Here is a 12,854-nt window from a genome sequence, read left to right on the forward strand (position 1 = left end):
AGAAATAGGAATGCAATCATTTTCTTAAACTAAGTGGGTCATGGTGCAAATGTTAATTTCTTAAAGATGTGTATAAAAAAACCCACTGTATGCAGAAATCTTTTTATCTTTTAATATTTTAAAATCATTTATATTTTGCGCTTACAAGGGTGACCACCACTATTTATTTACAGTACCTTTATCACCATGCACCACAAGACCCATGGCTTAAAAAAAACTAACCATTTTTATTAATTAGATTAAACTTCATACAGACTTAGTTTGGATTTTTATTCCAGGGCTGACTCTCAGGGATGAAGCAAAGCAAGTGCAGCATTTAAAGGCAAATCAAATGTGACTAGTTGGGAAAATTATTGTTACGTGCACTATTGGGATCTAACTGTATGTATCATCATAAAACTTTATCACAATTAAACAACAATTTATAAACACCACCAGTCCATTTAGTCTGAAAAATAACTTTATTTTAAAACCAGTTGCATTGTGTGATATCCTATTTGGCAAAACCAGTTAGGGCAGAATTCCTCTTTAAAGTGTGTATTTTCATTCTAAGGAGTGCACTCCACAGGGGCCCCTCCATCTAAAATCTCAGCTTTAAAAGTTTCACTCACATATAAACTTAATTTTTTTAATTCCCTTTGTAGTATTTATGCATTAGAGTCACAGCTACACATAAAATGACAGATAAAAATAAACTTCCTGTATATTTGACAGAATATATCTACATTTCCATCTGAATTCCCAGACTGCATGTTCAACAGACAGGTGATTTTGTTTAGTTTACAGAAGGCCTCTGACAAGAAGCATTGTTCTCTGGACCCCAAGCTAAGTTTTCTTTGCAGAGGGGTCTGAACTAAAGAGAAAGGAAAGATCTGATGGCTTCATTATCCATACACCCCTTCCTTCCTTTTAAAAATACAGCTTCTCTGTACAAAAGGGATAAATACACAAAATCCCAAATCCATCAGAAAAAAACAAAAATATTGCAGAGCTTTCAAATAGGCATACAATTCATGCATGATGCCTGAATTATATAAATCTCAGGAAATATTTTAAAAATAGGTTCTTGGATATTCAGAATACCTGATGAACACAAATACTTGAAATGAGGCCTCCTACTCATCCTTGTGCAGGGAATTTTTTCTTGAATTCATGAATACAATGAACTGAGTTCTTCTTCAGGCACATACCAGTTGATAAATGAACTGATTTTTAAAGCCACGGATAGAAAGTTAAATAAAAATGCATATTTATCAGTTCCTTTCTTGTTAAAAGTGTCCAAAATATTAACCATAAATTGGACAAAGTTAGATGGATGCTAAATTGTATGGCTCTAACTCTGATAACTGAATACATTAATTTATTGGCTGAGTTGCCTCTTCCAAAATAATATAAGCAAGCCTACATGCTTGTACAGCTACAACATGCAAAAACCCACATTTCAACTGAAGATGGTATAGAAAACAGTAGCATAGCAGAGGTGAGACATCTCAGAGTTGGGCAGAGAAATAAGAAAGAGAAATGACCAAATTGCTTCATGAGGGATGGCTGGAATATCTGTGTCTTGATTACAGTAGTCAGGCAGGGATACCTAGGAATTTTGAGGCCTGCACTCCAAAAAAACCACCTCCAAATTCCATTGTTGAGACTCAGACTTAATTTTACTCTCAATCATTTAAGGCAGTGATTCTCAACCTCAGATACTTTAAAATGTGTGGACTTCAACTCCCAGAATCCCCCAGCCAGAATGTAGATTGGAGAAATCCAGGAGTTGAAGCCATATTCCTTAAAGCTGTCAAAGTTGAGAAACACTGATTTAAGGCACAAACTTTTTTTAAAAAACACCAACACCAACTGTTTCATATTAAAGACAGCGAGACGTTCAGGAGTCAACTTTTCTGCTATTATAAAATAGTGGGGAGACTTTGTGGGAATAAGTAACTGAAATAAATCTGCTGCCCCCTCATCTTGGAAAGCAGGGAGCACAGTTCAAGTAATAGTTCAGTTTCCATTTTCTAAGTCTTTTCTTGGTAGAAGAGCCATTTAATGGCAACAATTTCTACTGAGCATCTGAAATCTCAGCTTCCCTGCATACTATCTGCCTAGACCTAGAGCAATGAAAGCTGATTATCAGCAGTAAAGGCAAAAAAGCAATCAAACAGGTCTGCAGAAACATGTCCCAAACTGTGTACAAAAATACAAGAGAACATGCAATTTTATACAGTTTCTGTATAAATATTTCCCTTTGAATCTTTCTTTTCCTTCCTTTTCATTCAACACACTCACACATACGCACACATACACACATGCACACATCCTCCCCCAAGGAGAATCTTCATGGCAAGAGGCACTTGAACAGTATGTGGAGAATTCCTATGAAAAAGATGTTCCCCTCACAGTGATATGGGACAAAGAGAAACAGGTGCTCAGGATTCCATTTCCTCCTGGTCAAGTGGTGGTGGCACAAAGCTAACCACTTCATCATAGGTCAGGCCTGGTGGATGGAGAAAGAAACATGGGTTGAGGCTTTCAGTAGCTCAGAGATAACTGCTTCCCACTCTTCTACCCCAGATGATGAAAAGAAATGACTCTAAAGTTATTTCAATTTGGTGAGATAACCATAGTTTTCTTTAGAAAAGGATGCTGATAAAGGCCACATCCAACAATTGCCTGAAACTTCCCCTCCTTCTTGGCCTCTTCCTAATCTCTGGGACAGCTGTATTTCTAAAACACACTGGAAAATGGATTAAAGAGTCCTTTCTCCTGGCAGAATGTTACTAGATTTTTTTAATCTTGCAGACTGTAGAATTACAAGTCAGACCCAAATGTTTTTTTACAGGAAAATGACAAACTAGATAACAGTAAATATAGTTCAATTTTCATAGTATAAGATGTTTCCCAAGTTTTAATTCAAACATTCAGTGCGGACATGTGAGTAGGGAAATACACACAGGAATCTGGATATACAGTATACTTTAGCCACATCCCAACTACCTTTGTGCAAACTGTTTTAAACCTTTCTGAAATACAAGTACTGTATTTGTCCCAAAAGAAAATTAGAAATGAACAGCTTAATTTCCCTATCGTCTCAATAGCATTGTCAACTCCTACTGAAAACACTCATAAGGGGGAAAAAACAATCCCCCAACAAATATACGGCTCTGACTCATTTGTATACAGATATACAAATTTGTATACATTAAACCCTTGACTTATGACTAAAATTGAGCCCAAAATTTCTGTTGCCAAGCAAGACAGTTATTGTGAGCTTTCCTCCATTTTACAACCTTTCTTGCAGCAATTGTTATGTGAATCACTGCAGTTGTTAAGTTAGTAACTGTCATAAAAACATGCCAGTTGCCAAGTGCCTGAATTTTGATCACAGATGACGATGGGGATGCTGCAGCAGTCCTAAGTATGAAAAACAACCATGTCACTTTTTTCAGTGCTGTTGTAACTTCAAATGGTCACTAAAAAATGGTTGTAACTTGAAGGCTGTCTGTAAATGGATTGGGCAATTATAAAATTGTAACTTTGTTTACAATTATAAAATTGTAAACTGTAAAAATCTACACTTAGCAAGTATAAGCAACTATGCACACTTACTTTGCAGTAAGTCCTATTGAACAATAGCTCTTATTCCAGATAAATGTCCAGAGTAGACTATTGTTATTTGTGCGTGTGCGCGTGCATATATGCAATTTAGCTTATTCCAGCAACCTGGATATAAATTGGAGAAAAGTTTCTTGAGATACCTTTTCTCTCCCTTCTGTTTGCTAAAGAAAACTGAGTGACAAAGAGGCCCTTAAATTGGATTGCAAGCACACCTGTATACAAGAACTGCAAACACAGAAGAAGTATACTTGCTCTGTATTATGTCCCCCATTGATTCAATGGTGCTTACTTTCAGTCAGTGTGCTCAGGATCCCACAAGTATGCAGCAAGTGTCTACAACAACTGAGGCCCTCTCTCTATCCATTTAAAATTCTCCATTGGTAGAAGGTTCGGATTCTCCTGGGTCCACCCTTCCCACGGAGCCTCCATAATTAGTGAGGACCTCCACTACAGTCACTCAGTCTCCACAGTGGAAGTTCCTGACAGAAGAAGCTCCTCCCTCAGCTTCAGCTTCCTGCCCGTTTGCTTCCTTTCCACAGCTTGTTTTTCTCATCATATTGTCAGTCACAGGAGAAAGACAAAGCTAACGTGCTTGTTCCCATCTGCCTTTCTTCTATCTTTGTTTCAGCCATTTATTTTCTTTATTTACAACTGTCCCCGTCCCCCATAACTGTCCTTTACCCGCCCCTTCCGATTACTGAATTCTTAGTGAATGCAAAATAAAAAAAACCTTATTTTTTATTTTTGGTAGAATGCAAAAACTAGAGGGAAGAGAAGGACTTTGCAAAGTGTTCTTTCACCAAGCATCATCAGGAGTGTTTTAATATTAATGGTAAGTCATAGAGGCCTTGACTCATTTTATGCAACTGTACTAACTTTTCTGAGTTTCTCTGTTGAAAAGGCCTGTTTCTGCACATCCTTCCTATTTTGCCAAACTAGATTTCATTACTTCCTGACATCTTTATTTTTTCACATGAACTACAACAATGATGTTGGTGAATGGCATCAGCAATACTTGGTTCACCACATCTGTCTCCCAGAAAACTTACTTTTCCACTCCTCAATATCAAGTTCTCTGCTTTCAAAGGACTGATCATAAGGATCTGCCACTGGTTCATCATCTGGGTCATGATACTGAGAAAAATAGCCATGGGCCAAAGCTTCAGCAGCAGTAATCCGTTTATCTGTGTCCAGCACCAGCATCTTCTCCAGCAAGTCTACAGCTTCAGAAGCCAAGGGGAGAAAACAAAAAGAGGGATTAATGTGCAATTCCTCATAAAATCCCAAATCAACTTATAGAAAATCAGTATTTCCCAATGCCAATATGTTGCCATTCAGTTTGTATGCAAGAAGAAGAAAATGAATTTAATATCTATAAAACAACATTCTAAGAAAAGAATTGGAAAATTTGAATTCAGCAGGAACCCTTGGTTGAGTTTCTGAGCGTAAGTGAATGTTGAAAGCACTGAGGCTTCTTTTTGTGTGTGTGTGTGTGTATATGGCATACATGGCCAAGAAAGTCTGAAATACTCTTTACAACAAGTTTGTTAGTTTGTTAGTTCATGGGTGCACGCTATCCACAGTGCACCAAGGCAGTGAACTAGCTTTGCACCAACTGGCAAGCAGAGTTCGGAGTATATCGGATCATCGGGCTTTCTTCTGCCAACTTTGCCTCACATCCAGAAAATATTGAGTAATTAAAAGGCAGGGCACTCCATTTAAAATGAAGAATGTTCATATTATTTATTTAAAAGATCTGTATGGCCACCTATCTTAGAACACAACTATGGGCTTAGTTATTTTGAATGCAAAGTCTGTGCTTAACCTATCAATGAAAACTAAGTGACATTATGTCAAACTGAATCCAGGCTTGGAAGCTGACACATTATACATATGAAGTAAAACATAAGAAATAAATGAAGATATAAAAGAATAACTTTTATCTAAATTATTTCTTTAAGAGGAAGCGTGTGGAGTTCTTTTTTGTCTCTTAAACTAAAATATTCATTTAATTAATAAAAGGCCAGGTGAGAATCAGAGGGACAGCTGTTCCCCATATTTATCACTCACCTAGTAGATAAAGCAGCTCATAGATGCAAAAAGATGAAACAATCTCCAACAAAACATAAACATATATACATAAACAGACATACACAAAAATGATTCTGGATGATATAAAATATTAAAAACAAAACAATAACAGATAACAGAAAAGGAAATAGTCGTCCTAGTGGAATAGACATAAAACTCTCTCTTGGACAGGGTCCACATTTCCTGCTAGCCTAAAGCCCAGGAAAAGACCTAGGTCTTCAGTGTTTGCATAAACTACAGTAGAACGCAATAGAGCTGGGGTCATTCAAATCCCTGGAAGGATACTGTTTCAGAGCCAAGGTGCTGCAAAAGAGAAATCATGCTTCCTGGTTCATATTGTTTAATGGATAAGATCTGGGATATGCTGACTCTGTCTGATCTTACAGGATGTGCACACACAAGGGAAGACAGGTGGTTCCTCAAACAACTAGACCCTATGCTGTATAGGGTTTTGCAGAATAGCTAGGACCTTGAATTGGAATCTAACGGTAACCAGTAACTAGTGCAGGCTTGCAAAGCAGAGGTGCTACACGGGCACCCCATAGCATGTCTTTAATTGCTCATAATGGTGCATTCTGAACCAACCTAACCTTCTGAATTGCCTTCAAGGGCAACCTCATATAGAGTGCATTCTGGCAGTCCAAACATGAGGTAATCATGGCTTAATGGCTATTAGAAAAGCCTTCCATTTCAGGAACACGTGCAATTGCTGCACAATGAGAATCTGTACAAATTTCTTCTTAGTAACAGCTGCTGCTGACTCTTTGATCAGGAGCTGTAGGAAGAATTCAAGAAAACCTTTAAATTTCATGTAAGTTTCATCAGGGAAACTCCAGCCTCATTTAGAAGTACATATGAAAAGTCTTCAGAACCAGACAACCTTTACATGGTTAGCCTCTTGGTTGGTTTGCTTGGGCACCAACTCCAGGACCTGGGATCAAATGCTGACAGCATCACTGAGGTAACCATGAAGTTCATGAATTACTGGGCTGCTCCAGAGACAATACATCAGATGTGGGCAGGATGAAATTCCTTTGAGATTCCACTGTTAACTGGCAACAAAGTCAAGCAACTTATGTAGTGATCTCACTGAGTAGCAGGTAAGCTGGTACAGCAGCAACAAATCAACTGCTCCCTAAAGCCTAACTTCAGGCACAGGACCTTCCATCTGGTTATCTGTGGTTCAAAACCTTGAAAAGCCATAAGAACTTTGCAGATGAAAACTGCCCCCCTCCCCAGGCCATGCCAAAAACTCAGGAGGGCTTATTTCAGACAGAGGGATGGTCCTTCTGGGCTCTTCCAGGTCTTGATTATGTATTCACATAATTTTATTATGGCTGAGGCAACCAACCTTCATTCACATAATCAGATTGGTTGCCTCAGCCAGAATAAAATTACCAAACTTGGCATTTATTAAATACATGTATTTCAGAAAATATAGGTTGGGTTTAGGACTTTCAGTTACTATACTGGTAACTTCTTGTTTTCTCCAAATTATTTAGTGCTACAATTGGAATTTCCATCTATGGACTCTCTCTATCCATAGAAGGTCCTGATACTTCTTAGTTCTCAATTGCTAGAAAAACCTCCCCTTATAACAAGTTTTATGGCAAGGCGCAGAATCTATTATTAAATTATTAAAACAGGTGAATGACCCAAACCAAACATTCTTGGTTCACATTTGATGCTAAAGGAACCATGAAATGAACATCTGGGGTGCTTAACTTTATCTCCTGGCAGAAGGAATGAAGTGGGAGAGATTTAGTGTTATGAATAAGCCTGAATGAATGTATACAAATGAAACCAAAGTCATCTTCACTATGCATGTGTGAAATGTATGCTTTATCTGTCATGCCAAAATAGTGTTCACAAACTTGGTTTACATGCATTTTATATTCTCCACTGTGGTGGAACGACCGTTAAGTCTTACCTAGAGGATTCGCACCAATAAATACATTTTCAAAATTCATCTTCGGCATGTAAGACAAGGACTGTATGTAATTTCTTGCCTGGAGGAAAATAAAACATGTTATTAAACTACCAGTATGCTTCTTAATCACTGCAAGTTTCTTTGTAGGCCTGTTTTTTTACTTTGACTTCATCTGATTTTTGAGTTTTTTAATTACTATCTAACTTTATCTTCTCATTTTTATACTCAGCATGATAGTGATGATATAAATGCTAGAATTTGGGTCTTATGCATTGCATAAGCAATACCTATGATATGCTAGACGATAGCAATGGCACCTGAATGATCTTAGATGGTTAGAACATTGATTCATTGCAATATATTACAGCAGAGTAACATCTGCATGGGACAAGTATATCAATTAAATGAGAGATGTACAATTGTATTAAGAAGAATAGACAAAAATGTATGACTTTCAACAATTTAGATTTGCTTCTGGTTACGTCTTCACTGAACTACAGTAATTTGCCTACATGTAAAACTTCTTGTGAAGACAGTTTGAAAAGTTCAGTTGCTATAAAGCGCAGCTTTTAAAAGTTCTTGGGAAATACATGTTCACAGCACCTTTTTCTAAAATTTTACAGTTTGTACAGATCTGTTATTGGTTTTCTAGTACTAAAACTTTAGTGGAGTGGGACAAGATTTCACCTGAAGCACTAACTGTACTAATATGAGCTTCCTCAAAACTGCCTTAATGATCCTCACATCAAAAACACCTTTCCCATTATTCACACCTAATGTATTGTTTCTTTTAAAAATATACAGAGTTCCCTTTGTATTATCCTTTAAATAAATTATAAAGACAATGTTGTTGCAATTGTACCTACTACTGGAACACGAAATGCTGGAATTACATGGAGAGAAGTGGAGGAACCAGATCCTCAGGTCAATAAGAACTTTTAGATTGGGAGTAGACTGTTATAAATAGCTTTATAATTGTTTAAATTTGGGTGCCCTTGGAAAGTTAAAAATATTAAAGTGAATAAAATAATCAAATGTTTTAAATTGCAGACCAATGTGCACATCCTCCTAAGATCTCACCTCATGGCTGGGCATCCTGTTAATGAGATATGCAGGGGGTGTCCCCGTCAGACGCATGATTTGCTGAAGCTGGTTAATATCTTAAAATGCCTTGTCAAGGGCTTTGCTACTATTTCAACAGTGTCAATGCTCAAATTAGCTTTCACTCTTTTGCTACATAGTGGAATGCCTTGAGGGTACAGCAGCTAAGAATCTTTCCTATAGATATAAACTTTCAAAGCATACATGCAATATTAGAAAGCACAAAAATACTAGTTTGTCAGTGAATAAAAGAAATCAACTAAAGCCAAGTGTGCACAAGTGACTAGCAAAAAAAAAAAAAAGAGAGCACACATTAGTCTATTTAATTCCATGATTGACACTTCATTCTAAATCACAATTTGCCTGTATAGGGAAGGAAGAAAAGATTTTAACCAATTCATGATATTGTAAATACCAAACTAAACTAAGGGATACCAGATTTTTCAACTTCCAATGAGTATTTTGCCTTTAGGCAGAAGCTCAATTCCTTAACTTTTATGGCAGATGTATATCTTTATCTGCAACAAGACGTCAGATTAATTACTCACTCATTGCTGATTTTTTGTTATCAAGCTAAAAGTCACATGGGAAAAGATGGGCAACTTGTTTTCTCCCAGATAAGGCAAGTATAAACAAGAGGCTGTATATGATAAGATTAATTAGAAAGGGAATTGAAGCACACATTGGAAAGTGTAAAGACTCTATTTTCTCTTCCTTTGGACAACTAGTATAACTGAGCAATTCTGGGAAAAATTTCAATCAAAGAATAAAGCCTTGGTATTGCTAATTTCCATACTAAAAAATAATGCAAGTTAAGGCAACTAGTAATTATCAAGATCTCATATTGTTAGCCATATAAAAAGTGAGCATGAAAAGAGGAAAAATTTGTCCTAACCAGGCTTAGGAAAATACCATGATATCATTTTAAGATATTACTAATACTGACAAGAACAGCAAGACTTATCTATTCTCAAGGATCAGCTGAGCTATAGGGAAACAAAACCTGGCTTCCCTATCTCTGAAACACAGATTCCAGGTTAGAAGGCCAGAATTTCGAATTGTTCTGTGAACACCTTGATCTTCAATACTGTCTTTTATTTATTCTCAGAAAATCAATCCCTAATAAGTCTTATACTTTGTGTATGTTAATGTTACATTTATCAGATCTGTATGTCACATTAGTTATTCAAACCAATGACTAGGCTAACCAAAATCTTTGTCTCAATTATTTGTTTGAAAGCTTTTTCAGATGACAAGATGCTGTTTATCGACGTGCTATACTCTTTAATAACATTTTGCATTATCCAGCATGCTCTTTCCCGAGATCTGGAGTTGGCAACTAGCAGAGCAAAACCCAGCATGTATAAAGGAGTTGATGTGACAGTTGCAACCAATGAAGCTGTAAGGGGGGGAAAAGCCTGTTACCTGGAAAGTAGACCCTGATTTCCAAGCTGTCAAGCACAAAGACAAGTATTTTTTATTACACAACATACAGGGCAAATTAGTTTTCATGCTTTTACCAAACTGATGCACATGCTTTTCAAAGGACAGTTATTTTCCCTTTTCTCAATAAGCCGGTTCTTCTAAATCTCTCCAGAATTAGAATTTTTACTACATAGTTTTCTTCAAACTGTCATGTTTTTACCTATTTTAATAGTAAGTTTATTTACTTAATTAAATTTCATATTTCTTAACCATTGTTTCCCTTGAAGTTTTGAGCATGATTCTTTTTACAATCTACAGCATTTCTTTATGTTCATTCGGAATTTTCTTTTAAAAATAGTTGTTTTATACATCCACATTATATATACATTCCTTTTTTTTTTATCAAATCTTCCTGGACTGCATGAATTAAGCATTTTTCAACCACTCCTACAGTTTCTTTTAATTTCATTGATGATGAAATTATTTATACTGAAATTATATAAAAATTTTACTCATATAGAAAGGCAAAATGTGCTAGTGATTATGCTGCAAATGTATTTTAATTCTGCTTACAAAAAAAGACTAGAATAATTAGACTACAATTTTATCACTCCATGATTTGAACTTTAAATGGATTATGCAATCTGAAGCACCATTACATGAGGTAACATTCAGATTTCTCAGCAAAGGTCATGCCGACAAGGAATTCTTGCATGCATGAAGAGCACTCAAGTTTGGTGTGTGAAGGTTGGTTTGAAACAAGTAATAACTGCAATTCAAATACTTCATTTCATGGATTGTTAAGTCTGTGATAATACAAATTCAAGTTACAAAGACCCACCTCTAATGCACAATCCATTTAAAAGAGAGGGCACACTGTATTATCTATTCCAATAGCTTATTGGTACAAATTTTGGTTGATGGAACAAAAAACAGATTCTAGATTTTCCTGAACAAATGTAGGGCATGCATGGAAATAGGAGAAGTAAGGAAAAAGGACACCCATTTCAGAGTTTGTGCATGCACTATTGCATGTAGCCTTTCAATAGTATGTGTGAAAATGTCTATATAATAGCATATAATAAAGTATATTTAATGTTTAGCTAAGCCTAATATAGCCTACAGAGAAACAAAAAATGAATAATATGAGGAACTAGTTAATTGAAAAACAATATGGAAGACCAGTGAAAAATCAAGCTGCCTGTAGAAATAAAGAAGAAAATAAGCCAAACATAAAAAATATAGAGACAATCTTCATGACAGCAGAGCAAATAAAATAAAAGAAATCCACATAAGGGAGTCATTACAATCAAATTTTAAACTCACAGACTCTGAAGAGATTTTCTTCAAAAGTTCAGGGCCTGGGGTTCCAACGAGTCTCAAAATGAGCTTCAACTGATCAATATCTAACAATGGACCATAAAGGAAAATTCTGGGACAAATAAAATGAAGAAGCAGCAGCCCAATAAAATAAAAGGGGAAAAGTTCAACCAAATAATTATAAGCAAAATTAGCATATCTCTTATGTATAAATACATATCCCAAATACCTCCTGGAAATTCTATATAGCTAAATATATCTAGGCAATATGGAATACTAGAAGTAATTAACTTCTGGAGGTGGCCATTCATCAGAGCAACGCAATTTCATGAAATTATTCTCAACATTGTGACTTTTCCTCCACAAGCTATTATTTTTCTGTTCATAAAAGTAACACATAGTTCTGAATACAATAGCAGTAATGTAGAATACAGGCCTTCTTCAGAATTTTGAAAATAATGTCTTATAGATCAGGGGTCACCAACCTTTTGGACCTCAGGAACCACCAAACTCATAATTTTAAATCCTGCGGACCACTAATATGAATTTTGAATGATGGTGGCTTGCTGACGTTGGTGGGAAAGTCGGTCCCATATTCCAGAGCTGCAGTAGTCACAGGACTGGCTCTTTGGTCATCCCAGAGCAGCTGCTCCTCCACCCGGGTGCACAGGCCTGCCATGGACCGGAGGAGCTACTCCGGGATTACCAAAGGGCCAGTCTTGTGACTACTGCAGCTCTGGAATGTGGGACCAACTTTCCCACCGTCAGCAAGCCACCCCGAGGCAGATTTCCCCTCCCCTACTGTTGGTCTTACACTCCAGTTCCAGGTCGCGTGGCTCTACTTAAGGTAAGGTTTGCATTTAGCCGAAGGGTGGGGACCAGTGAGTGTGTGGGCCATGTCAGCGGCACAGCCTTGTGTTCCTGCACTGGATTAATTGCTTTGGGGGAACATTTCTCTGCGGACCCCCAAAATTTTTTTGCGGAACACCAGTGGTCCCCAGCCCACCGGTTGACGACCACTGTATAGATAATATAAAATTGTACAGCCGAAATAATTAGGTTTTTGTCTAACGGATGAAAAATATGACAAGAGTATAGTTAAAGTTCTAAGATCAACCTATCACTAATAGAGGTCTGTAAAGCATTTTTATTAGCTATCAAAGTATTTCCAAGTTAATTTAGGTTTCCTCCATATCATTCAAACCATTTCCTAATGCAATACACTTTTGCACTATAATACCTAATTTATATACTGAAGACTGAAATGGTTTTAAGTTAGATGTACTTAGCTCAGAGTTATTAGCAAGATGAAGATTCAGTGTCAGGTACAAAAACTGGCATGCATGGGTGCTACTCATTGTAATAATTACTA

General features: G+C 36.7%; 1 protein-coding gene across 2 annotated transcripts in view; it reads right to left on the bottom strand.

The window, feature by feature from the left end:
- Positions 1-442: 442 nt before the first annotated feature.
- Positions 443-12,854, bottom strand: part of MAPK14 (mitogen-activated protein kinase 14) — a 37,658-nt gene continuing 25,246 nt past the window's right edge. The window contains exons 9-12 of one of the 2 annotated variants that reach the window (XM_026716929.2): positions 8,717-8,796; positions 7,637-7,715; positions 4,665-4,838; positions 443-2,494 (exon numbers count right to left, since the gene is read on the bottom strand). In XM_026716929.2, the coding sequence (XP_026572714.1) occupies positions 2,427-2,494; positions 4,665-4,838; positions 7,637-7,715; positions 8,717-8,796 (401 nt within the window). In that variant the 3' untranslated portion in view covers positions 443-2,426. Of the gene's footprint in view, positions 2,495-4,664; positions 4,839-7,636; positions 7,716-8,716; positions 8,797-11,488; positions 11,569-12,854 lie in introns of both variants that reach the window. The other variant, XM_026716925.2, reaches the window with a different exon arrangement.

This window comes from Pseudonaja textilis, chromosome 3, assembly GCF_049901715.1.
Source record: "Pseudonaja textilis isolate UNSWEBS1 chromosome 3, rPseTex1.2, whole genome shotgun sequence".
NCBI lineage: Eukaryota > Metazoa > Chordata > Lepidosauria > Squamata > Elapidae > Pseudonaja > Pseudonaja textilis.